The sequence below is a fragment of the Phytophthora cinnamomi genome (genome assembly GCF_018691715.1).
Source record: "Phytophthora cinnamomi strain GKB4 chromosome Unknown Contig67, whole genome shotgun sequence".
Classification (NCBI taxonomy): Eukaryota; Oomycota; class Peronosporomycetes; order Peronosporales; family Peronosporaceae; genus Phytophthora; species Phytophthora cinnamomi.
The window spans coordinates 457803-482505 of record NW_027151000.1 but is presented as its reverse complement, the minus strand read 5'-3'; the positions used below and the strand labels follow the sequence as shown (position 1 = coordinate 482505).

The following is a 24703-nucleotide window of genomic DNA, read 5'->3' as shown; positions in this document are numbered from 1 at the left end:
CAGTCGCGGAGCCAGCTTCATTCGTGAAGCGGCTGCAGGTAGAATGCTTGAGCAAGCTCACCCGTGCAAAGAAATTTGCGATAATTGACTGCTTGCGGCACACAAAGTCTGCTGCATCGTTTTCGCGGTACGTTATTTGAAGTTAGTGTACACGAGCAACTGAATTTGGGGTGTGATTTTATAGCGCGGTGCCGGAACGGAGACGATCTAGCGCCGTCGAGCCTGTTCAAGTGTGAAAACTCCGCTCTACCCACGAGTGGCGACGTTATGTTTTGATGATTTTTTCATCGTCGGTGCTGAAAAGTGGTTCGTACCGCGAGGATTTAGCATCGATCGGTTCGTACTATTACCGAGAGGAATCGTCTAGCAGCTCATCGAGTTCTGATGGCCAAGTGCCCTTGTAAAACAAGGGACTTGTTGCTGTTCCAGATTACTGTTGCACGAAGTCACCCAGTGAACGGAGAAGGAATGGCGGATGTCTTGCAGCGGTTGGAATTGTTGGAGATGGTTAAACAGCATCTAGACCGAGTCGCGTTGATCATTGTGGTTCCGGTTGAGAATGCCCCCAACTTTAAGTCCCAGACGAGTTATCGGACGAAGCGGAGGGGTTGGGGAGGCGAGAGAAATATCTTTGAAAGCGGAGGGCATTCATACGATCGGTGATCTCCGCGATCTTCTCAAGCAGGAGGAGGCAAAGACGACAAAGACCGAGGCATAACTTGTGAAAATTCTACCCTTTCAAACGCTACGCCGACTACTTTCTCAACATGACTAGAAGCAAGGCCGGTCCGGGCTGAGGGCTGTGTTTGACTGCATTCCACAGTCCGTTTGGGGGGGGGGCCGATGTACCCTCCAAATACGTGATTGATGCTGCAAAGTCGGAAGCGTATATGCCAGCAGCAGCGATGATGAAGCACAAATTCACTCAACCCATCACCTTGCTACTTGGCAATTACCTCAATTTTCATTGCTACTCGTATCGGCCATTTAATTTAGTCGAGCTTATTAGCGTGCGTGTGTCCAAGCTGACTTGTTCACGTCTAATTGAGAAAAACGCTGGTGCAAAACCATTTCATAGACTGTGGTGCCCAAATGGTACCCGTCCGAGCATGCGAAAGATTAACCCCTTAACTTTGAGGTATCGTTGCAATTTCTGTGCTCTAGAATGGACGCTGTGGTCATTTTCCCCTTGTTGCAAAACTTGCGGTGTGAAGTTGAGACTACAGAGCGATTTTGAGCTTCATGTAGCTTTAACGGTGCGCGGGAGAAAAGAAGAGGACCGGTGGGTATCAAGCCGCCGAGCCACAGTGCGACAGCCCACAGCGGCCTGCATTTTGCACGAACACGACAGAGACGACAGTAAGTTACCATACAAATACTAACGCCTTCAGCCTGTTGGCAACTGATGCTCACTGTCCTTCCTTACCTGTACAGAACCCAAAACGCGCCCACGACGGAGAATGTAAGCGCGATGCTCATGCTGCTAGCAAGTGCGTGCTGCTGAATTCCAGCCAACAGCGACCCAAACCGCTCGAGCAGCGGTCGGCGCAACACCAGAAAGCCCATAAATCCCAGCACACCCGCAAACAGCCGGAAGAAACGGTTCTTGCGCACCTACACAGCAGGGTATCAACACAAGTTAGACTCTTGTAAAAATTGTCGGCTCACTATGCACACGTCCGCTTTGATGTTACCTCCGCCTGCATCTTCTTGTCGAAAAGCTCATCTGCACTCATGATTCCGTCCTCCAACAAATGCAGCGAGTCCCCGGCAGTACTTTTAAATGGCACCAACTCATTCCCTTGCTGCTTCGCGCACACCGTCACCGGATAGTTTGGCGTCACCTCAAAGTGCACACGCTGATCCCCCAGAACAGGTTCTCTGATCTCCGGCATCAAGTAGAAGAAGTATTCCTTGACGCTCACATTCGCAAGCGCACTTTCGTGTCTCCACCGCTCTCCTCCCCTCTGATCCAGAAGATTCGCCATCACCCGTCGACTAGCAGCATCCAACATCACCTTATCCCGGCGTCGAATCTGCTCCACCAGCTCATCGGGCAGCGAAAACTCTCCAACGACCAGGTCCTTCGCCTTCACCACGAGCGACCGGTACTTCCACGCTTCCGCCGGCGGGTTCCCATAGCTCGGATCATTGAACTCCATGCTCTCAATGACCTCCTCTCTCCACCGTAAATCGTACATGTAAATCCGCTCTCGGTCGTCATCGAACCGCCGATCTTCGTCTTCCGGCGTGCTGCTCGTGGACGTGTGCGACGTCTCCACCCACTGCAACATCTCAACATGCCGGTGCAGTCTCACGCCCTTCACAGCGACGCCGAACGTCGGGTCCAGCACAAACGGACTTTGCCGCAGCTGCAGCTCATTGGTATCGTGTTTATTCAATTGGGAACTTGAAGTGGACGCTGTGGTGGTGATCAACCCCGAGCAGTGGATCAGCCGGCCCTCGTTTGTCGCCGAAACTTCCGGTTTGGCGAGGGAAATCACGACCGACCGCCCCTGCTCGAAGCTCTTGGCGCTGCGCACCAGCGCCGACTCGAACACGCACGTCGTGGCCACCGACGCCAGCAGCAGCAAGCCTCCGATCGCCACCTCCTTCTGCCCCATGGCGTCGTCACAAAATGACACAAATTAACACAAATCGAAATCGACATACAATATTTGCGAACGCAAGCGTCACGTGAATTCCTATTGGATGAAATAGCTGACAAGAGATGCGAGACGGCTCCCATTGGCCAAAAAGCTGTAGACTATTTCTGCAAGTGAAAGGTAAACTCGAAACGGCAGCCACTGTCTGTCATGGCCAGGTCGGGCGGCTACGCCAAGCCCTGCAAGTTCTTCCTGCAGGGCACCTGCCGCAACGGCAACAACTGCCGCTTCTCGCACGACGCGTTCGGTGGAGGCGGCCGCAACAATAACGGCAACGGCAACGGCGGCGGCTTCGGGTCGCAGTCCCAGTCGCAGTCGCAGTCCCAGTCTCCGTTCGGGAACTCGAGCGCGTTCGGCAATGGGAGCAGCTCATCTCCGGGGGTCCAGGGCGTGGCCATGACGGAGTCCGGGCGGGCGTTGGCGATCGAAGAGCTGAAGAACCCGCCCATGTGGCCGCTCTCAGGCTTCGCAGTCGCTAAAGGCGTACGTGGGCCGAGTTACACGTAGTTACATGCAGAGGTAAACAAATGTGTAAACTAACGTGTAACTTTCGTGTTTTGAAGCTGCCGAGCGTTGTAACAGGCGACGTGAGTGCCGAAGAGGCTCGATGGGAAGCGTATCAAGAGCTCAAGACGTCGGGAAACTGCGTGCAGTCCACGCAGAAGCTGCAGGCGCTGGCGGCGGAGCAGCAGACGCAGCGGCAGCGCGTGGTCTCTCTGCTGGAGAACCACCAGTCGGCCCAGAAGCTGTTCAACGGAGAGCCGCTGCCTGGGAGCTCGGGCTTTGGCGGCCAGGGCGGGGCATCCAACCCGTTTGGCGGAGCTGTTGCTGCCAGTCCGTTCGGAGGCGGCGCTGCTACGCCGGCGGCGTCGCCGTTTGGTGGAGGCTCGACTGCTGTTAACCCGTTCGGAGGTGGAGCTGCTGCGCCTGCGTCTTCACCATTTGGGAAGCCAGCGACTCCAGCGGCGAGTCCGTTTGGTGGAGGTGGGAACAGTGCGTTTGGCGGGGCTGCGGCGGCGAATCCGTTCGGCGGAGGCGGCTCATCGACGGCGTTTGGCGCGCCGTCAACGTTGGGGGCAGGATCAGCTTCGGCGTTTGGTGGAGGCGCGACGGCTAACCCGTTCGGAAGCGGCGCTGCTGCTCCTGCAGCGTCGCCGTTTGGAAAACCGGCAACGCCTGCTGCTAGTCCGTTTGGAGCACCGTCGACGACAGCTTTCGGAGGAGCGGCGTCGGCGCCGTCTTCGTCGCCGTTTGGCGGAGGCAACTCGATTACGACGTCGGCGTTTGGAGGAGGAGCTTCGACTTCAACCACGACATTTGGGAGTGGTAACTCTGGCTCAGGGTTTTCAGGTTTTGGTGGAGGTGCGAAACCAGCAGCTTCTCCGTTTGGCGGTGGTGCAGCGGCACCTTCATCCTCGCCATTTGGGGCAACTTCAAGTACTGCCTTCGGTGGTTCGTCAGGGGCAGCAGCAGCAGCAGGTAGCTCCAATCCGTTCGGCGCGGCATCAACAACCACAGCTTTCGGTGGATCATCATCGGGCTTTGGCACGTCGTCTGGCAGCACTACCGGAGCCGCCAATCCGTTCGGAGCCCCCGCTGCGTCGAACACTACCACGCCGCCCCCATTTGGGGCACCCGCAGCGCCGTCCAGCAGTTCGTTTGGAACCTCGGCGGCATCTACCAGCACATCCAGTGCGTTTGGTGGATTTGGTAAGCCCGCCGCGAGTGCTTCTTCGTCAGGTTCAGCGTTTGGAGCACCTTCAGCGGCAACCACAACTGCACCGCCGCCTCCACCTCCCGCGCCGGCAATTAGTGGCCCACCGCCTGATGCTCGTGACGATGCATGGAATGCCGAGCAATTCCAGCAAGCTGAGTTCACTCTCGGTATGGTGCCTACCGTGCCGCCCCCGCCGCAGTTCTGCTAGGCCAATACGCGACAGCTACAGTGCTGCGTAATGTGCATAAGGAACACGAAGACTGAGGTAGCGTGCTTTCATACTATAGAGCGAAGTTAATCTATATAAATAAGGGCGAGCATTGACGACGATTCCCCGCGTGCTTCGAAGGTAACTAATATCCATCCAGTCCGCTGAACGAGCCCGGGTTGCGAGCTTTCTTCTTCACCACTTGGCCAACGCCGGCGTCCACGAAGTTCTTTCCGCGAAGAGAGCGGAGAGGCACATCTGCTGTGTGGCCGTGCAGGTTGTTTAGCTGCAGCAACAGTCGATACACGGCATTCTTCTGAGCCAGCGTAGCTCGACCCACCAACCTCGGACTCTCCGCGTACAAGAACAACGGTGGTGTGGTCGCCAACGCCGAGCGGGAGCTGCAGTTGAATCGTTGCAGCAGCTCAAACGCTACGGCCTTGCCGTCTCTGAACTTGGCCATAAGCGTTGCCGTCGGGGTCGTCATGAAGAACCCGAGCAACAGACCGTCGTGCTGCATGACGAACATGAAGCGGCACTCGAACACAGTGTCTGCAATAGCCACCGTTTCCGCACACTTGTTGCGAATGCGCGCAGCATTCGAGCGGGCTGCACCGCTCAGTGCCATGGCCCACTGCTGGCACATGGAGCTGTTCCAGAGCTCGATGTTGACGTCCACCTCTCGCCCGAAAAATGACGTGACCCGGGAGAAGCCAATTGTCTTGGTCGAGCACGAGGACACAGCGTCCTTGGGCTCCAGCGGGTGCGTCGCAATCGTTGACGAGGTCATGGCGTCCCTGTCGCGCGTTTCCAGCGGCGGGCGGCAGATGAGCTGCTGCAGCACATAGAACTCGACGCGAGCCGAGACCTCCTGGCACAGCAGCGCCAACTTGTAGATGAGACTTTGCGTCATCTTGCTGCGGGGCATGTAGTCGAAGAACAGGAACTGCAGCGGGCCGAAGTGGAAGCCGAAGGCCAGCAGCGCGTACACGAAGTACACGACCATGATGAGCAGCGACAGCGTGTAGTACGCAGTCCCATGGAACGCGTAGTCGATCTGCCACAGCCACAACAATACACCTCATGAGCACCTCAACAGCCTCCACCCCATTGAGCACCCACTGGATAATAGCAACGCACCAGCCTGATCTTGAACCAGCAGTAGAAGCAGCCGATCCACATGCGCTGCGACGGCGACAGGAACGACACTCGGCAGCCGCGGAGGCAGTGCTGCGCGATGCGGTAGCCCACGAACGTGGCCAGCGACTCGGCCACCAGGAAGTAGGTGGAGAAGAGGCGTAGGTCCAGCTGCAGTTCTGGCGAGCGTGCCGAGTCGTCGGGCGGTCCGTACGGGTGCGTCCAGCTGCCGCCCTCCAACGCCGCGGGACCCACCCCGTACAGATCGAAGCCCGGGCCGCGACGGTACAGCGGCATGACAATGGCAATGGCAATGGCAATGGGGAGCCCGAGGCTGCCAACCGGCGGGCCGTTACAATAGTTTGGTGGACGTGCGCTTGGCCTGCCAAGATGCGGACTGCGTTGTTGGAGACTGTAGGGCGGGATTTGACGGTGCCGTGGACACGAGGCGAGAGCGCACCGTCGCTCGCTTGCGTGGTGTACTGTATCCACGTGGGGCGCCACGGATGGATTCGCGCGTGCGCCGGAGCTCTGCTTGGCACTGCTTCCGTTGCCAGGCCGGTCCGTTTGTGAGTGCGCGAGACGCGGTCGAAGTTGAGCCTTGCAGCGACTAATTTTGGTCCAGTCGAGCCTGCGAGAGCAGATCTTCACTGACGTCAGAGTTTCACATATGTGATGGGTGCTGTTAGAGCGATGCTTAGTATGTAGATTGTAGACTGAGTTAATCAGTCCGTATATCGTTATGAAACGTACCGCTGGAGGGGTATGATACCGGTAAAGGCAGCGGGGTAGGTGTATCTCGTCAAATCGGCTTGTGGCCGTTGAGTCCGGACAGGATCACAAAATGAGACAGAAAAAGGTACGCGGGCGCCGCCGTGATTGGATTTTGGGGACGCGAACCAATCGCTGCCTGCCAACGTCGAGCTCGGATTCAACAACCAGTGGGGGGGGATCCATGATCCCTCGGCGGTTGAACGAACCCGGTGCGCAGTCGGTGCGGCCTTACCACCGCGCGGCCGAGAGCCGGTGGTCAACGCGATGTGGCGGGCACTTCAAGCACGCTTCGCGCCACGCCAAAACGTCGAATTATAGTCCGTCCGTTACTTTTGGGCGGACTATACATGTATTTTGTGGGTGTGTTTACGCTCGGGACGCTTACGGTACGCCGAAATATTTGAAGTTTGCTTCGCTTAAAACCGGAAGGTTCTGATTTGGTCCGAATGGATCGCAATTATCGTATCAATTACCGGTTATGTATCGGTTGACCAGGTGTCCAGCCGCCTACCACAGCCTGCTCACAACCAAACACTTATTCAACACGCTCCATCTTTTGTTTGGTTGAGCCAACACCATCTATCCGCAATCAAAATTCATGCTTAGGAAGTTATGGTCGGATTGTTGGTCAACTTCACCCACGGCAACTTCTGAAAACGGCCTTGCAATGGTCCATAGCCTCTGAGTGGCTTCTTCATCGATCTGCACATGGTCTGGTACTAACGTCGTACCGAAGTAGAAAGCTTCTGCAGAGTCACAACCGCCACCTTATTGTGAACGTGCCGAATAGATCAACGATTAGACATGCTTTGTCAGCGTCCCGAACTGGTTTTTTAGAGCGTTGCCAACGGAAAGGGAAGCCGAAAAATATATTTATTATATATATTACCGTTATGATAATTTATTCGTCGTATGAATTGATTGCCATCACGATATTTTTTTCTCGCATGAAACTTTATCTTGAGTTATTTATGGTGACCAATTCAATGTTTACAAAATGCCAGAAATGAATAAATATTATTTATTTAACGAAATGATAAAAATGTATAAATATAATTGTCGGCTTCCCTGCATGTAGCTGCGGCGAAGTATCGTGCACGGTACGGCCACGGGTAACGTGGGCACAACCATAGCACGGATATCCTCATTGAGGGAATCTCCAAAAACGTAGATATCTGCAGTGGCGACCAAGTTCGCAAAGGCGTCTAATTACTGCTTTGCGAATTCACTACTGTTAGTGTCCAGTGCACGACCAAATGGCTTCACAGTGACTCAAGTCGCAGCGGTGCAAATTTTCTTTCCTATGGTACTATTTGACCAAGTCTAGCCGATCTTTGCGACTGAGGAATCGGATGCAGACATGTACATTTTAAAGTGAAAATTGAGCACGTCCACGTAAAGATGATTGATTCAACACTTTTGTCGTAGACTACAGTAGTAGTTTCGCCACCAAAACACTGCGCGAAAAGACGGCAAGTTTCCTGTCGGTACCGATAACTAAAACAACCGACAACGTGATCGTGACAAGGGGCTTCACCTTCTTGAAGAAGAGTGCTGCTGCGGGTTCAAATAAAAAAACTGATATCAGAGGAGACTGATACAGGTTCGTGTAACAGGTGACACTCATATGACGATTGTTATCTTTTACAAACAGACAATTCAACACGATCTCAATTGAATACTAAAGCAAATACGTTTGTTTAATGACACAGTGGCCCTGCTTCCGTCGCGCGCTATTACTTGTGATTGTGACGAGGAGGTGTGCTTCTTGCAGCACTAGAAACAAATTAGTCACTCTGAGGTGAGAATGGAAAACTTAAAACAACGGGGTCCAGCGGAGCCTCGCGGAGAGGAAGCATTAAACCGTGACCACCAGCTTCTTGCTGCTGACGGCGACACCCACGAGCGCGTCCTTGGAGATGACGACGCTGTTGTCGTCGGCGAGGATGTACTTGTCCGTCGTCGTGGTCGACGCAGCGTAGAGCTTGCCCTCCGTCGAGGCGTAGTAGGCCGAGCCCTTGACGAGGTCGCTCGAGACATCCACCGTGCCGGACAGCGCGACGTCGAGGTCCGATCCGTCCACTTTGGACACGACACCCACGGGCTTGCCGAACGACTCCACCAGTGATACACGCTGGTTCTGTGCGCCAGCCCACAGGCCCGCGTAGCCGATAACGGCGCCGGTATCCGTGGCCACCACGTCCAGCACGATCGAGCCGGCAGCGCTTGGGTTGGCCGAAGCCAGCGAGAAGTCGGCGTTCGCCACGGGAAGCACCGGTGACTCCTCCGAGAGCGTCAGATCCGACGAGTACGACAGCACCTTGATGCTCGGGCTACCGGAGTTGGCTGGGTTCAGGAAGCCCACGGCCAGGCGATTGTTGGTCAGCACGCGCACGATTGGCGTCGGGTAGAAGCCGAAAGCCGAGCCGAAGTCGAACTTGCCCACCGACTCGTCCAGCACGTAGCTGCTGCGGAACGTAGGGGCGCCCGTGATGGTCGAGAACTCGACGAGCGACACCGTCAGCGCGTAGTTGTTGGCCGTGTCGAAGTAGCTCAGCGCCACGACGGTCTCCGAGATCTTGGCCGAGTCCACGTAGTACGTCGGGCTCACAGTGGTGTCACAGGCCTCCGACTTCTTGGTCAGCTTGCTGTCGGAGATGCTAGCCGTGAAGAGGCAGAGCCCCACGGTGCCCACGTCCGAGGACGCCGTGCCGTTGCTGGAGGTGGAGGCCGCCTCCACGTACCAGGGCACGGTCACCGTGTCGCTCGAGTTGAAGACGGACTGCGGCGTGCCGAACGTCGTGGACGTGGCGCCGTTGGCGTTGCCGAACTCGAGACTGTCAGAGAAGGAGATGGTTCCGTCGGCCGCGACCGAGCCCACCACGACACGCTGGTAGTACGGGCTCACGAGGTACGACTCGTAGTACACGAGTGCGAAGCTCGAGTCGGACACGCGCGTCATGAAGTTGGTCCCCGAGGTGTTGTAGGCCTCGAGGGTCTTGTCCTGCTGCACGGTCACGCCGCCGTCGCTGATGGTCACGGGCGTCACGTACGTGGTGGTGGTGTAGCCGTCCGCACTCGTGACGGTCGAGAGCGCGACAGCCAGCGAGTCCGAGAGCGTGGCCAGCCCCTTGACGGTGGCTCCAGAGAAGACGTTGCCACTGGCGGCGGCCGCGATGCTCACGGTCTTGGCGTCCGCGTCCGCCGTGGCGACCGTCACGGTGCCAGACACGTTGGGCGACGTGCCCGTCTGGTAGGCCATGATGTTGGCGGCGTAGGCGGCCTCGGACGTGCCGAGCGGCGCGAACTTGATGTAGGCCAAGAACTGGTCCTCCGAGGGCAGCGAGGCCGCGGCCAGGTAGGCCGTGGTGCCGGCGCCGGCCGTGAGCTGGCCGTCCGCGGCGTAGCTCACGGCCTGGCCCTTGGCGGCCGACTGGGCGTTGGCGCTAGAGAGCGTGGACACTGCGATGGAGCTCGTGACGGCGTGGCTGGTGCCGCGGTCCACGAAGTGCAGGATGTAGAGCGCCACGACGTTGAGCAGCAGGAAGAGCGAGACGCCGCCCCAGAGCAGCGTCTGGCGTCGCTGCTGCTGCGCGGCGGGCGGCTGCGTCTCGGCCGACGTGTAGTCGGCCGTGGGCGTGAACACGCCGTCGGCGTTGGGCTCGTTGTCCTTGCCGCCCATGAGGGTGAGCGAGAGATGCAGAGGAGGAGGAAGACGAAGAGGCTGGAGCTCCAGGAAGCGAGTGGCAGAATGCGGCCCAGCGGCTCACTTGCCATGGTCCATGGAAGGCGGAGGGACACGCAAAGCGCTCTATGACTGACTGGACCGTCTGAGTCACCACGAGACTTAAAGACGCGACGCTGATTGGCGGAAATTTCCCATGTTGAAGTGCAGAGCACGTACGGGTACGGACAGCAAGCGTCGATTTCGATCTTCTGCGGTTTTGGACTTTTGGACTTTAGCGCTCGACGTTTGCTACATGTTCGGGGGTTATGTGCTGTCGTTGCTGCTGTCGTTGCCGTTGCTGCCTCGCGAGGAAACGTTCTGTGTCGTCTTGCGGGGTTATATATCGCCTGGTGGTCAGCGTCGACGGGAACACGCTCCGTGCGGATCTCGCCATCAGCGCAGCAGCCGACCAGCATTGCTCCTTGCATTTCGTACCACAGTCCCCCTGTGATTTTTGCGGTGTCTGCGCTGCCGGTTGCGACGGTGTTCATGTATTAGAGCGTGTGCCAGCCTCAGCTAGCGCTCTGCAGCCCCAGGCAGCACGCCAAGTGAGCGGTGGGCATGCACACGGGCTAGTTGCACAGCCTTCTCACTGCACAAGCCAACACCGGCATAGTCCCGGGGCCACAATGCTCAATTGAATGCACCATTAGTCGAGGATAATGCGTCCGGAGTCGTGTCGGGGTCGAAACTGCCTGCTGGCGATGTGTACTGTGCGGACTCACGCACCCCGCCTGACCGAGCAAGGTTGCGGCGAGCTCTGATGGTTTTGTTTGTCAATACTTGTGTGTTGTTAAAGTCTTCTCGTCTTCTTCCCGCTGGCTGAAGTGCTGCTCCGGCGTCAATAGTCCGCTCCTGCATCGTTGATCGATCCCTGAACGGAAACATCGATACGAACGAGGCTCCAGTTGTAGGGGAGACTTGTACTTCCCTGTCTTCGACCGAGCCAAATTAGTGCCTGTATTCTCAGTGTGGTGTAATGAATAGAGTTGAGTGAAGTAAGAGCTACGACGGCGTCGGATAATGATGGAAACTTGAACGTGCGGCTCGCACTTGACTTCGGGCTGGTAGCCTTCGACTTCGCCGCCGTCTGCATCGGGCCGTTCTCCTCCCGCACAGCGTTGCGCTGCGACTGGTACACGTCGTCGTAGTGGATGGCGGTGTCGACCTGCAGGCACGTCGCGGTCATCACCTCCACCGCCTGCGTCGGGTAGTCGCCGATGGCGCACTCGCCAGAAAGCATCAGGGCATTGATTAGGCCTGCTAATGTGGAAGTACCTGCACCGTAATGTACATCAGTGCAAACACTTGTGAAGTCGATGGTGTCCCAATTTCATGGCTGGTTTGTCCTCGATCGGCTTCGTGAGGCTGTGGCCGTTTGCAATTCGATCGTTTTGCCTTTGGTTAGCTCAGGAAGAAACTGCGAACGCTCTTGAACTACCAAAGTAGAAACCCAAGCATTTTTGTTCGTCCAACACTACACGTCCTCCATTTTCACATGAACACCGCAACTCAAAACCACGTGATCCGTTTTCGGTGTGAAGTCACGAACAGAGTTATCGACGTGAAAGAACTCTGCATATCCGGGGATACGAGCTCTATTTATCTCACTTCTTGCGCTGCTACTCGGAACGACAAAGCGCACTCTATCTACTCAATCTCTTACGGCTTCTCCTCCTCTTGGTTGTGTCCACGCTGCGCGATCTCTCGGTGCTTGCGGGTGCTTCCCTCTAGACCGCCCAGCACGTCCTCGCCTTCCTGGCCGTTGCTGGGGATGACCATCTCGAACGTCTCCTTCACCACCGTGTACTGATAGTAGCCGCAGCGCGCGATGGGCTTGGTCTTTTTGACGTCCAGGATACCGTCGGTCAGCACCTCGTCCTTGATGTGCACGGCCACGACCTTGCCGATGATGACGTCCACGGAGCCCATGGGCGGGTTGCCCGGCAGGCGCAGCGTGCTGTAGTACTCGCACTCGAACTTGACGGGGCTGTCGGCCACCATGGGCACGCCCTGGATGTGTCGGGACATTTCCTTCTTCAGGCCGGCGCGCTCGAACTCGTCCACGCCAGGGGCCACCTGCTCGGCCGTGATGTTCACGGCTTCACGCAGGTCCCACGTGGCGAGGTTCCAGCAGAACTTGCCCGTGGTCTCGGTGTTCACGGTCGTGTCCTTCTGCTTGCCCGAGGGCTTCTGGTTGGCGCTGAACATGACGTAAGGCGGGTCGAAGGTCAGGTTGTTGAACTGCGAGTACGGCGCCAGGTTGGCCTCGCCCGAGGCCGACACGGTGGAGATCCAGCCGATGGGGCGCGGGATCACGCAGGCCTTGAACGGGTCGTGCGGGAGGTTGTGGTCGGTCTTGCCAGGCTCGTAGAACATGGTGGCGTCACGCTGCTGGGAAGAGCTGCTGCTTGGTCGGAAGCGAGTTGGGGAATGAGACGGAGGTGACGACTCGGACCAGCAGCGTCTTCCTCTGCGACTATCGGAGCCCGCGGCACGGCTGATGCGTGCTTGCACTTCGTATTGCGCGCCGCCTCTATGGATCATTACGCGCCGCGGTTGTGACACTCAAATCGCTATCACTTTGCATCTCCATCTGATCGTCTCAATATCGAGGTCGGTGAGCGTGGTGGTGTTGCTTTCAGCGACCAGTGGGGCTTCTTGCGTCGAGTATCTCTATTATTTACAAGTTCTGAGCGTGGTTGTTGCTCGACGGTCTCAGCTAGAATTTCACGCCACTTGCCAGTGCCAAGTGGACATTCATTTGTCCGTCTTCGATCACACAAGTTCTGCCTCGACGACGTCCTTGGTCTCCTCCTTCTCCTCCTTCAGGAGTGGTTGCGCTGGTTGGCTTGAAATGGTCGAGAGAACCGTTGTCCAGACGAGGTTGACGCAGTTGATGAACAGGATGCGATACTGCAGCGGCACGTAGCCGTAGTTGACGATGTTGGCGATGGGCCAAATGGCGTAGTTGGCCTTGAGCGTCTGCGGCAGGCGGTCCGCGGCGAACTCCAAGCCGTCGCCGAGCGTCTTGCCCTCCATCATCTGCTTGGTCGTGAAGAAGAGCGTGTTGATACCAGGCGCGAGCACGAACATGTCGAGCAGCATTTTCTTGAACACCACGACCTTGCCGTGGCTGCCCACCGTCCGCTCGATGAAGTTCACCCATGTATGTGCGATCGGCGCGAAGAGAACGCTCCCCCAGATCATCATGCGCATGGTGCGCGCTGTGCTGGCACTCACGAGCGCTTCGTTGTCCTCGGTCTCCTCTCGATAGGATGCCTGGTCGTCAGGTGCTCGAGACTTCTCCACCCGCTGCGCAATGCGGTCGCCCAGACCGAACAGCACCGCCGACGTGACGCTCTTGGTCAGCAAGGGAGCACGACGCAGCCAGCCATCGTACAGCAAGCCCAGTCGACGCATGGGCGCAATTCCTCCTCTGACGGCGACCGCGGGGACCACCACACGATTGTGAAAGCGTCATCTCCCCTTAGACCCGTTACAAAAACGCGATTGATGAGTTCGTTGCGATGGTGTTCAACGCGCAGGCATCAGGGGCTTCAAGGTGAAGTTTGTTGGCAAAGTGCTGGTTGTCATTCAATACATGCTCATATTCACGCTACAGTGACTGCTCGGTCGCCGTGGTCTTCCGAGCCAAACGAGCGCTTCAAGGACGGCAGGAACGGCAGCGCTGTGACAGGGTGGGTGGCCAAGAAGGAGAGGACGGAGGCCCAGCCGACGTTCACGAAGTTGGCAAACAGCAGTCGGTATTGGAGCGGCATCACCCCATACGTGATGGAGTTGGCCGCGGGCCACAGCATGTAGTTGGCCATGAGCATCATCGGCTGCTTCTCGATCGAGTCGTCGAGCGCCTGTCGGAACGGCTTGCCTGCCATGACGCCCGTGGTCGTGAAGAACCAAATGGGCATCTGCGGTGCGAGGAAGACCATGTCCGCCACCACCTTCTTGGCCACGACGAGCTTTCCGGATCCGACGAAGACGCGCTCCATGAGGTTGTACCAGTTGTGCATCATCGGGCTCAAGCACAGCCCGCCCCAGACCACCATGCGGACGGTCTTGGCAGTGCTCTCGCTCATGAGGCGGCCTTCCTCGACGACGCTGTCTTGTTCCAGCTCGGCCAGCTCCTCCTCAGTCTTGCCAATCTTTTCAACGCGCTGCGACAGGCGGTCTCCGAGTCCGAAGAGCACGGAGGACGTCGCCATCTTGGTCAGCAGAGGCCGGCGGTGCAGCCACTCGTCGTACACAAACCGGAAGTTGCGCATGCTTTGGTGTCGAGCGGCTGTGGCGTGCTTGGGCTCCGATTCCGAAATGATCTGAGGTCTTCGCGGGTGGAACGCAATGTGGGGGTGATACCTAGCTCGGGTATACAAACGCCAAGTGAACGGCAGTTGAGCAGGTACACCCAACCACTTCAACTTCAGGAATCGACTAGCACAAGGCTATTCTTTGCTGTTGTTGTTGCTGTTGTTGCGCGACAGCAATAGCTGCAGGGGTACTGGAGTCTCTATTCATGGAGCCGTTCCTTGCAGACTTCGGGGTCTTATTCCCTTCGGTTTGCTGCGCCCAGGCCGATATGGTCTTGTTGCTGTTAAACAGGAACGAGCGGCATTGTGCAGTCACTGTATTCGCTCAAGGGTGGTTTAACATCGCTTCCTGCAGCGTGGTCAAGTACGGCGGGGACGCAATGTCCACGGTTCAGAAATGAGACACCGAGAAGTCTCGCAGCGCCATTCCCTTGCATGCTCACCCATCAACGCACACTTGTCTGTTTGTGCGCGACGTCATTTACCAATCTTCTCTCCACCGCCAAGAACCGAAGATACGTGATCGAGCATGCGAAGCTTCCGACTGGTGTACGATGAGTGGCTGCACCGCCAACCGCTGCTGACCAAGATGGTGACGTCCTCCGTCTTGTTTGGCTTGGGAGATCGACTTGCTCAACGCGTGGAAAAGATCGGAAAGACCGACGAGGAGCTGGACAAAATAGCGAAGGACAACATTGTGCAAGAAGGCCGCTTGATCAACGAGAGCGCTGCCAAGACCATCCGCATGATGGTCTGGGGTGGCATGATCATGACGCCGATGATGCACACTTGGTACAACCTCATGGAGCGCGTCTTCGTCGGAAGGGGCAAGCTCGTCGCGGCCAAGAAGGTGGTGGCCGACATGGTCTTCGTGGCACCTCAGATGCCCATTTGGTTTTACACGAGTACGGGGCTTATGGCCGGCAGGACACTGCAGGACGCATTCGACGACTCGATCGAGAAGCAGCCGATGACGCTAATGGCCAACTACATGTTATGGCCTGCGGCCAATTCCATCACGTACGGCGTGATGCCGCTTGAGTACCGACTTCTATTTGCAAACTGCGTGCATCTCGGGTGGGCGTCGTTCCTCTCCTACATGGCCAGCCACACCATCCCGGCACTGCCGTTCTTGCCATCGTTTAATAGGACAACAGCGGATGATTCTGAAGCTGAAGACGACAAAAGCGAGCAGCAGAGGAAGGTTCGCTCCAACATCTCGCATGCTCATTCTGCTTAATGGAGCGAACCACTGTAGAACACCGACAAACGTTTTACCAAATGGAAGAAAATGTTGCCCACTAGCCTGCTGGTGTGAACTCTCAGCGGTGCGATTCGCGGCCGAGGTTGCCAGGTTTTGCTTCCTGCAGTAACGAGACGGATTCGTCGAGTGGCGAGAAAAAGAGATTCGATTACAATGCATTGCCTAGTGGATCGAGCTGGATCAGTCGGTGGCACGTGTGATCGGACGACTGGAGAGTGCGCGTGCTATGCCGGCTTTGCCGGCAGTGGATGCCGTGCCCCAACGACTGCAGCGGCCACGGCACGTGCGAGTTCATCGAGGAGCTGGCGTCCGATTACTTCCACCGACGCATTGGGGGCGTGGCGGGCCGAAAGTATACACCATGGGACCAAGGGACTGCGTGTGTGATATTGACTTCGAAGGCCACGATTGCTCTCTCCGCACGTGTGCGCAGGGCGATGACCCACTCATGCCGAACCAATACGACAAATTGCGATCAATCAACCTGGCGGCGAGGGATACTTGACGTCCCGTGACCCCTACGGCGATGCCTATACGAAGGAGAAGATCACGTTTGGAGGATTCTCGGCTAACTCAGCCACGTTCGACAGCATTGCAGCTGCTCTGCAGCGTCTCCCCGACACCGCACGGATGCTGGCAAACTCGCCAGAGTTTTCATGAACATCGCAAGAAACCTGGAGGTGACTGCTAACCTGGCTAACCTGCCCCGAGGATTCACAATTTGCATTGTCGAGTTCCAGTCCGAGCCCGGCTCCACGGAGTACCTGAATCTGCTGACCTGCAGTGTCGCCCTCTCCCCGAGCTGTTCGAGTGCTCCGGCCGCGGCACTTGCGACTACACCGCTGGGACTTGCACGTGCTTCGCCGGTCACATGAGGTTGGCCTGCCAGAGGCTCTCGTGTAAAGAGTCTCGATGAGGGGTCTTGCAGCATTCGTCCAGAATCACTGGTCAACTAGCGAGAGATTCCCTGGTGAGGCATTTCATGATTGATATCACATAATGTTATGTTCACGTTGTTGGCTTTGAAACAAGGAGTTTACGTGAGAATCGCTCCAAGGGGATCCACGAACTTGTATGGATGATTTTAAGCTTTATTTGCTAGCATCATGTACTAACTCACTCTTCGTCATCTTCACTGCTGGGTAGATACAACGGCAAAGGTTCTGCCTCGTGGCTGGCCATACCCGACAGGAAAGTCGACCATACAAGGCTCACACAGTGCGTGAGTGGGGTGCGATAATGCAGCGGCACCAGCCCGAAAATGATCACGTTGGCCGCCGGCCACAGCATGTAGTCCGCGAGCAGCGTCGGTGGCAGTTTCAACTTGGCCACCTCGAAGGCGTCGCTCACGGGCTCGCCCTCCATGCTCTTGGTGACGGTGAAGAAGGCCAGCGAGGTGCCGGGGGCGATCACCATCATGTCGGCCACGATTTTCTTCGCGACGACAAGCCTCCCCGTTCCTGGGATGACTTGGTCCACAACGTGGAACCAAGTATGCATGATCGGTGCGGCGAACAGCCCTCCCCACATCATCATCCGCAGCGTCCGGGCCGTGCTGGCGGTGACGAGTCCAGCGTGACCTTCTTCTTCTGCCGCGATACCATCTTCACCCTCTTCGGTCTCGATGCGCTGGGCGATTCGATCGCCTACGCCGAACAGTGTCGCTGCGGTCGCCGCCTTGGTCAGCAACGGAGCTTCGTGCAGCCAGTAGTGATAGAACTGCCACAGGCGACGAACCATTGCCCCACTCGTCAGTCAAAGGGCGAATGCCCCCCTCAGCGCTGGATCCCGCCGGTACATTGCGCATCGACAAAGACACGAGCTTCGCGTGCGAACTGGTTTAGGTGAGTCATCTCCGCATGGTCTGTACTGCAGCTCGTCACACGCCATGCAACGAGATGTTCATTGCGCCAAACCACATCGATACGAATGCTGCTACTGACCGATCACCAACAAGGAAGCAAACCTCCTCGCTATTTGTAGTGCTGGCTCAGACGTCGTTATGACCTCGTCCTCTGCATTGACGCCACGCCGCGACTTGGTTGGCCCTGAACCGTCAAAGCTCTGCCTTGTGCGCTGAACTGCTCTCCGAGGTTCACTTTCCCTTACAACGGTTATAGTGCTCGGGTCTTCCTAATGCGGCGCATCGGCGAGCTCTACCACTTCTGGCTGCACGAGGCCCCGCTGCTGACCAAGGTCGTGACAGCCGCCACGCTCTTCGGCACGGGCGATCGAATCGCGCAGCGGATCGAGGCCAAGGCGCCGCAATGCAGCAGCATCTTCGCTGCAGTGTCGAGTGACGATGAACCGCTTCAACCAGGGGCCAATTCCGAGTGGGTGAGTGCCAGCACCGCCCGGACGTTGCGGATGATGGTGTGGGGAGGGCTGTTCGCCGCGCCGATCATGCACACGTGGTTCCACCTCATCGAGCACGCGATCCCAGGCACGGGCAAGCTCGTCGTCGCCAAGAAGGTCGCGGCCGACATGATGATCATCGCGCCGGGCACATCGCTCGCCTTCTTCACCGTCACCAAGTGCATGGAGGGAGAGCCCGTGCACGAGTCCTTCCAGACAGCCAAGGCCAAGCTACCGCCGACGCTACTCGCGGACTACATGCTGTGGCCGGCGGCGAACGCGGTCATTTTTGGACTCGTACCGCTGCACTACCGCACTCCGCTCACGCACTGCGTCAGCCTTGTCTGGTCAACGTTCCTATCCGGAATGGCCAGCCACGCACCGCCAAAGCTCACGACTCCATGGAGTACTGGTGCTCCAAAGCCTTCGGTGCCGTCAAGCGCAATCCCTTTATAAACGGAGGCAGATCCGAACTTCACTCGTAGAGTTAGAGGAATTCCGAGCTGCATCTAATGAAAACAATTGCGGTTATGCCTACTATACTTGCAATCCAAGGTCTATTGAGCAACGGCGTCCCCCGCCTCCTGCGCGCTCTGCAGCTTCTTGTTGGCCATGCCAGACAGGAACGTGGACCAACCCAGACTCACGCAGTTGACGAACGGGGTGCGGTACTGGAAGGGCACAACGCTGAAGACCATGAGGTTGGCGAGCGGCCACACCTTGTAGTTCATGCTCAGCGTCGGCTGCAACTTGGCCTTAGCGATCTCGAAGGCGTCGCCCAGGCGCTCACCCTCCATGCTCTTGGTCACCGTGAAGAAGCCGAGCGCCATGGCGGGGGCCATGATGACCATGTCCGCCGCGACCTTTTTGGCCACCGCCACCTTGCCCGTGCCCGGAATCGCGCGCTCGATGAGGTGGAACCACGTGTGCATGATGGGGGCCGTGAACAGGCCTCCCCACGCCATCATGCGCAGCGTCCTCGCGGTGCTGGCGCTCACGAGGGCGCTGTCGGTCTCATTGGTGTGGCGCTCGGGGTCGACGGCCAGGCTGCTGCTCGCCTCGAGCCGCTGGGCAATGCGGTCGCCGAGACCTGACAGCGTGGCGGCCGTCAGCACTTTGGTCAGCAGCGGGGCCTCGTGCAGCCAGTAGTGGTAGAGCTGGCCCACGCGACGCATCGCTGAGCCTGCACCGAGAAACCTGCGATGCAACGGAGACTGTCCTCCGTCAACTCACAAGCTCCGTTTAACATTTGTGTATGCCACACCAGTTAGCGTCTAAAAAATGTTGTGCAATACCAGTATATTGGAACAAAGAATAAAAATACTCCAACGGTAATTAATTAATCGAAATCATTTTCGTTGCAAAAATTATTGGTGTTGCAAAACTTAATTGCTTACGGACTGCTGCTCATGCTGCGGCGGCTTCCTCCGAGTCCTCGATGCGCCGTGCGAGGAAGTCCTCGAGCCTCGACGACACTTGTTCATCTTTACTCGCCATTCGCGACAGGAAGGCCGACCAACCGACGTTCACCACGTTGATGAACAGAATTCGGTATTGTAGCGGCACGAAGCCGAAGGTGCACACGTGCACCAGCGGCCACACCGTCCAATTCACCGCCAGCGTCGGCGGCAGTTTGGCCACTGCCGTGTCCACCGTATCACGCAGCGGTTTGCCCTCGGAGCAGCCGGCGTACGTGAAGAACGCCAGCGACAGCGGCGGCGAGAACACCAGCTGGTCGGCGGCGATCTTCTTGGCGACGGCGGCGGCGCCCTTGCCGCGCACGGCGCGCTCCAGGAAGTTGTACCAGGCGTGGCCGACGGGGGCGAACAGGACGCCGCCCCACAGCATCATCCGCGCCGTGCGGTGCAGTCCGTGACGGTCGTCGGGGTCGTCGGAGTTGGGGTCGCCGTTGTCGCCGGCACTTTCGGAACGCTCGATGCGTTGGGCCACTCGGTCGCCGATGCCGAAGAGGACGGCCGACGTCACGCCCTTCGTCAACAGCGGCGAGTCCCGCAGCCAGCGGTCGTACGCGACTCGGAAGCCCCGCATTGCCCTGCGGTTCGATCGTCAACTGGCGAAATGTAGAGTGCAAGGCGGGCGGGCAGCCGCGAAGAGTGCAGTCGCGTAGTGCAGTCGCCTAGCAGTTACGTCAAGGGTGATGCAACAATTTCGAAGGTGGTGTGGGCGTGAATCACGGTGAAGTGAGGGTTTAGCACTACAGGGCATCGTGGATCGCGTGAGGCTGAGAAGCGATGAGTGGTTGAAGCGGGAGGGAGAGTAACCCTATTCGATAGCCGCAGCGCTTTGCTCGACGTTGAAGTCCGCTGTCGACCTTGCGCTGGCAGAAGGCTTGTGGCGCCGTGCTGGAGTCTAGTCACTCGATGAGCACGCACCGATACCGATATCTACTGTCATGGATGCGAGGCTCCAACTCAACGACGGCGAGTATTTTTGTGCAATCTTGTCGGCGTCGGCGTGAGCCGAACGACACCTTCTGCTCTTATCCGAGTCCGGGTATGGACACTTCACTCCTCATTTTGTATTCGTGCGGAGAGCAGCATCTCGTTTGTTCAAGGTCGATCCAGCATGAAATTCAACCATTGCTGTGCGGTTGCGGTCCTGCTCCTCAGCTTCGCTGCAAGTTCGACAATGGCCACACCCAACTACAATATGCGCTCTGCAGACCATCCAACCAGCAATGCAGGGTCCAGTACAGGTTCCGCGACGCGAAACCTTCGAGGGGCACGCGCATTGGCGACAACTTCGAGTGGAACGATAGTCTACACGGAGAATGGTGGTGACACCTCGTCCTCGTCGACCTCGACATCATCCCACGGCAACGATGCCAGTCAAGTTGTTGGGGCTTTCGCAACAACTGCCGGCCTCGTCATCGCGATGAGTGCGTACTTACTCTAGCCGAGGGTAATGCGGGTGCAACTTATCTCCTTTGATCAACAAGTTCATTAAATATTAATACATGAAATGCTTAATAAAACGTTATTCGCACACAACGCCTTGGATGCATGTACTGCACGTGTTGCGTTTGCTCAGCGCTTCATGAAAACCGTTGCACGGGTCGGAATTCTTCTTACCCTGGATCTTACCGACGGAGAACAGACATGAGATCATGCTCAACGAGCTCCGAGTTGGTATTACTACATATAGACCAATTGGGCTGTCTGTACGATGTACTTGGCATCTTTCTCACTTTTGATCCTGAATTTCAACGCAGAACCTGAGCAAGCGAAATTGATGAAGGCGTTGCGCGAGGTCCAACGCGTGGGTGCGCTGCTCGCTACTGTGTTCGCCTCGGCGGCGACATCGTTTGAAGAGAGCCCACAGCTCCAGCTTGACGAGACTCCTGATTTCCCGCAACTGTACGTCCCCGATTTCGACACGCAGGGCATTCCTGTGGCCACGAACAGCGATTTGGTTTTCAAGCCTGACGCACTCTTCGGACTCGGTTGTTTGTTCGGCAAGAAAATGTGGTGCAAGGGAGAACAAGTGTGCCTGGATCCAGTCGGTCTGCTTCAGTGCGCCGTTGACGTGATCAGCCCCATCAAGCTCGACGACATCGTGAGCAACATGGAACAAGCGGTCAAGGATTTTGCCAACGACCCCATCAGCACGATAATTGACTTTGCCGAGGACAGCCTCAACAACGCCGTCCACGACGTCGTGAACTGCTACACCGGCCTGGCCAAGAAGCAGCCCACGTGCCAGGAGATGAGCACCTTTCAGTCGTGCATTAATGCGGGGCTCGACGTTCTCTCAGTCACAATCCCTGAAGCCAAGGGCCTCACCCTCGCCAGAATGAACAAAGTGAAGAAAGGGCTCACTCGAATCCAGAAGGTGGCGGACAGCACCGTCACGCAGTGTGCGCTGGGCTGTCCAGGAAAAGTGTGTTCGCTTCCTGTAGGAACGCGAACCTACGCTCCCCCTGCTGGCTGTTTGTGTCGCCAGCTCGAGTTTCAACTGGACGGTCATAGCGGAACCACCCCCGCGGTTTGCGCGGAGAGCATTTTCACGACGGATGGAGCTGTCGAAATTCAATTCAAGTACGTTGGGTGCTATGTAGGCATTGACGGAAGTTCCGGTGGATACGAGAACTGTGAAGCCGCGGTGGCATCCAGTGTATTCTCAAACGGAGGCATGTTTGTGCGCTGCAAGGATCAATACGGAGCAGTGGGGAAGGTTGAGTAGGCACCGTCTAGGCTTTCATTCGTAGACTACATAACCACCAACTCAATACATTAGGAATCATCAGACTGCGCGTTGCACTGCTGCACAAGCCCACAGGATAAAAAGGAAATCGTAACGGCGAATTTGCTGGACTCCAAGCGCGATGGCCCTGTTGGTCGGTGCGACCATGCCGGAGAGTCGCGTCAAATTTGTTTTGATATCCCTCAACAAGAAGAGATGGCGAAGACAATGTTTCGGAAGAACCCATACTCGATCCAATCGGCGAGTTTAGTGCTGCACAACGGTGCGCTCCGAAGATGGTGGTGCTGGCTCCCGCGAGTGGTGGTGTTGGGGGCGACAGCCTATGCGTTATGCAGTTTTTTGTGGTTATCCCAGAGCATTGGCGGATTCGCGACACCTTTTACCAGAAGTCACCAGGTCGAGAACACGAGGCCACAATCGTCAATCTACCCATTGCCATTGCCGTCTGATGAGACCGCGAGTCGTAATCTTCGGTGCATTGCGTGGCGCAACACCCAAGGCTGCAACCCAGAAGGACCTCGCGAACCAGAGATGGATCAAAACTGCACAGTCATCGTGTCCAACGGTGAGTCCGGGTATTGTGAGGTGGAAGACATAGATTCAGGAGAGCGATTCCAAGTAATGCGACGTCACTGCAATAGCATTCGAAGAGGGGTACCATTTCGTTGCTCGGATGCGCACGAGTTTGTTCAATTCCGAGTCCAAGCCTACAAAACAGCCCGAGCGGCATTCGAAGCGAACTTTACATTGCCTAATGTGGCCGTAGCAAACCAACCCCGAAATGGTATTGTGATGGTAGTGTATCCAAAGTTGCTCGCAAGTGCCTATGCAACAATTCGTGTTCTGCGAGACGTACTGGGTTGCCAATTGCCGGTGGAGATTTGGTTTCGCCCAGACGAGATGAAGTTGGATGGTCAGATTCTAGCCCCTCTTCGCCTACTTGCCTCTTCGGATAGCAGCATTACGTTTCAAGAAATTCATGATCCACGAGCCAAGCGATTCGTGGCGAAAGTACATGCTATCTATCACAGCTCCTTCGATCGCGTGCTGTTCCTGGATGCTGACAATGTCCCTGTACGCGATCCAAGTTTTCTGTTTGATTCACCGGCGTTCTTAAGAACAGGGGCGATTTTCTGGCCCGACTTCTGGCATCCACGTTCCACCATCTTTAACATTCATGAAAGCTCCCTTTTGTGGGAACTACTCGGTATGGAGTCCGTTGACATGTTCGAGCAGGAGAGCGGCCAGCTAGTGGTGGATCGAAGGCGGCACGCGGCTCCACTTGAGCTGGTGCGATATTTCGCTTTTCATCGACCTGACTTCTTCTCATCGCTGAGGCTAGCCTGGGGGGATAAGGACCTATTCCGATTTGCATGGCTGAAACTGGAGATTCCTTTCTACATGATTCAGACGCCTCCTGCAATGGCCGGATCCATCGTAGAAACCGCAGTACAATCCGAGTTTTGTGGGATGACAATGGTCCAGCATGATGCGGAGGGAGAGGTGCTCTTCTTGCATCGAAATCACCAAAAGCTGACCGGCAAGAGCGACTCCACACAAGATCATGATGACTTTGGTAGTCTCAGTGCAGCGCTTGATTCGGATCGCTATCCGGACCCGGTTGTTTGGACGCATCTGCTGCGATTTCGGAAGGGGTCAGCCATGAAAGACTATGTCGTTCAGTCATTTTCGGTAGAGTTTACTTTCAAGAAAAAGCAGACATGTTTTGGAAGGCTTGACATCCGCCACAGTCCGGACTTTTACGTTCAAGACGTTAAGAGTCTCGCATTCAATGGATTGGAGACGCATTTGAGAAGGTTTGCGATGGATTCGATTAATTTATCCGGAGAAACCTGAGATGTTGACATTGGCATTTGTTGGATCTAAATTTAATTGATTCATTAGACGAGTGGCATTTATTTTCTTTCATTACGGGTCCACATAGGAACGCGCCGGTCAGAACCTGCCTTCACACAGAGTAAGATCACTCTTATCACTGCATACCAACGCTACAGGACGAGATGAATCTCTGTCAGCGCTCTCAACGCTTTTTTTTTACGTTGCCCTGGTCATAATAAGATTTCAGAGTAGAACTCGTCCAGGGTATTTTTGGTTGTAGCAGGTGGTGTTGAAGGTCACCAATTGGAATCTCGACTTGATCATCACTTGTGCATTTGCAGCTCGGCAACACGTAACTTGGAATGAAGATTGTTCCTGCTGCTTCCTTATCCGCCCTTGCGTTAAGCGCAGTGGTGGTGAGATCGAGCTACATTGCACAGCATCTCTACTCCACTTCGACTTGCACT

At 56.5% G+C, this 24703-nt stretch overlaps 13 protein-coding genes across 13 annotated transcripts; 4 read left to right on the top strand and 9 right to left on the bottom strand.

Moving 5' to 3' along the window:
• Window positions 1-1422: 1422 nt before the first annotated feature.
• Window positions 1423-2624, bottom strand: IUM83_09435 (Transmembrane protein 43; the record flags this gene model as incomplete). Its single annotated transcript, XM_067933876.1, has 2 exons — window positions 1423-1614; window positions 1695-2624. The coding sequence occupies 2 exons, from the start codon at window positions 2622-2624 to the stop codon at window positions 1423-1425; spliced, it is 1122 nt and encodes a 373-aa protein (XP_067786526.1).
• Window positions 2625-2816: 192 nt separating this feature from the next.
• Window positions 2817-4591, top strand: IUM83_09434 (Nuclear pore complex, Nup98 component (sc Nup145/Nup100/Nup116); the record flags this gene model as incomplete). Its single annotated transcript, XM_067933875.1, has 2 exons — window positions 2817-3149; window positions 3230-4591. The coding sequence occupies 2 exons, from the start codon at window positions 2817-2819 to the stop codon at window positions 4589-4591; spliced, it is 1695 nt and encodes a 564-aa protein (XP_067786525.1).
• Window positions 4592-4736: 145 nt separating this feature from the next.
• Window positions 4737-6025, bottom strand: IUM83_09433 (uncharacterized protein; the record flags this gene model as incomplete). Its single annotated transcript, XM_067933874.1, has 2 exons — window positions 4737-5648; window positions 5732-6025. The coding sequence occupies 2 exons, from the start codon at window positions 6023-6025 to the stop codon at window positions 4737-4739; spliced, it is 1206 nt and encodes a 401-aa protein (XP_067786531.1).
• Window positions 6026-8360: 2335 nt separating this feature from the next.
• On the bottom strand, window positions 8361-10184 carry IUM83_09432 (uncharacterized protein; the record flags this gene model as incomplete). Its single annotated transcript, XM_067933873.1, has 1 exon — window positions 8361-10184. The coding sequence occupies one exon, from the start codon at window positions 10182-10184 to the stop codon at window positions 8361-8363; it is 1824 nt and encodes a 607-aa protein (XP_067786530.1).
• A 1707-nt stretch (window positions 10185-11891) lies between these two features.
• On the bottom strand, window positions 11892-12608 carry IUM83_09431 (nitrilotriacetate monooxygenase component B-like protein; the record flags this gene model as incomplete). The annotated part of the gene is made up of 1 exon (XM_067933872.1): window positions 11892-12608. One exon carries the CDS (start codon window positions 12606-12608, stop codon window positions 11892-11894), a length of 717 nt encoding a protein of 238 aa, XP_067786529.1.
• A 399-nt stretch (window positions 12609-13007) lies between these two features.
• On the bottom strand, window positions 13008-13652 carry IUM83_09430 (SYM1 protein; the record flags this gene model as incomplete). The annotated part of the gene is made up of 1 exon (XM_067933871.1): window positions 13008-13652. The coding sequence occupies one exon, from the start codon at window positions 13650-13652 to the stop codon at window positions 13008-13010; it is 645 nt and encodes a 214-aa protein (XP_067786528.1).
• A 191-nt stretch (window positions 13653-13843) lies between these two features.
• On the bottom strand, window positions 13844-14512 carry IUM83_09429 (Superoxide dismutase; the record flags this gene model as incomplete). The annotated part of the gene is made up of 1 exon (XM_067933870.1): window positions 13844-14512. The coding sequence occupies one exon, from the start codon at window positions 14510-14512 to the stop codon at window positions 13844-13846; it is 669 nt and encodes a 222-aa protein (XP_067786633.1).
• A 571-nt stretch (window positions 14513-15083) lies between these two features.
• Window positions 15084-15794, top strand: IUM83_09428 (Superoxide dismutase; the record flags this gene model as incomplete). The annotated part of the gene is made up of 1 exon (XM_067933869.1): window positions 15084-15794. The coding sequence occupies one exon, from the start codon at window positions 15084-15086 to the stop codon at window positions 15792-15794; it is 711 nt and encodes a 236-aa protein (XP_067786634.1).
• A 1140-nt stretch (window positions 15795-16934) lies between these two features.
• IUM83_09427 (Mpv17 protein) lies at window positions 16935-17558 on the bottom strand (the record flags this gene model as incomplete). Its single annotated transcript, XM_067933868.1, has 1 exon — window positions 16935-17558. The coding sequence occupies one exon, from the start codon at window positions 17556-17558 to the stop codon at window positions 16935-16937; it is 624 nt and encodes a 207-aa protein (XP_067786628.1).
• Window positions 17559-17954: 396 nt separating this feature from the next.
• On the top strand, window positions 17955-18629 carry IUM83_09426 (Mpv17 protein; the record flags this gene model as incomplete). The annotated part of the gene is made up of 1 exon (XM_067933867.1): window positions 17955-18629. One exon carries the CDS (start codon window positions 17955-17957, stop codon window positions 18627-18629), a length of 675 nt encoding a protein of 224 aa, XP_067786629.1.
• Window positions 18630-18730: 101 nt separating this feature from the next.
• IUM83_09425 (Adenosine deaminase) lies at window positions 18731-19348 on the bottom strand (the record flags this gene model as incomplete). The annotated part of the gene is made up of 1 exon (XM_067933866.1): window positions 18731-19348. The coding sequence occupies one exon, from the start codon at window positions 19346-19348 to the stop codon at window positions 18731-18733; it is 618 nt and encodes a 205-aa protein (XP_067786556.1).
• Window positions 19349-19580: 232 nt separating this feature from the next.
• Window positions 19581-20222, bottom strand: IUM83_09424 (SYM1 protein; the record flags this gene model as incomplete). Its single annotated transcript, XM_067933865.1, has 1 exon — window positions 19581-20222. The coding sequence occupies one exon, from the start codon at window positions 20220-20222 to the stop codon at window positions 19581-19583; it is 642 nt and encodes a 213-aa protein (XP_067786630.1).
• A 1203-nt stretch (window positions 20223-21425) lies between these two features.
• Window positions 21426-22376, top strand: IUM83_09423 (uncharacterized protein; the record flags this gene model as incomplete). The annotated part of the gene is made up of 1 exon (XM_067933864.1): window positions 21426-22376. The coding sequence occupies one exon, from the start codon at window positions 21426-21428 to the stop codon at window positions 22374-22376; it is 951 nt and encodes a 316-aa protein (XP_067786559.1).
• Window positions 22377-24703: the final 2327 nt, after the last annotated feature.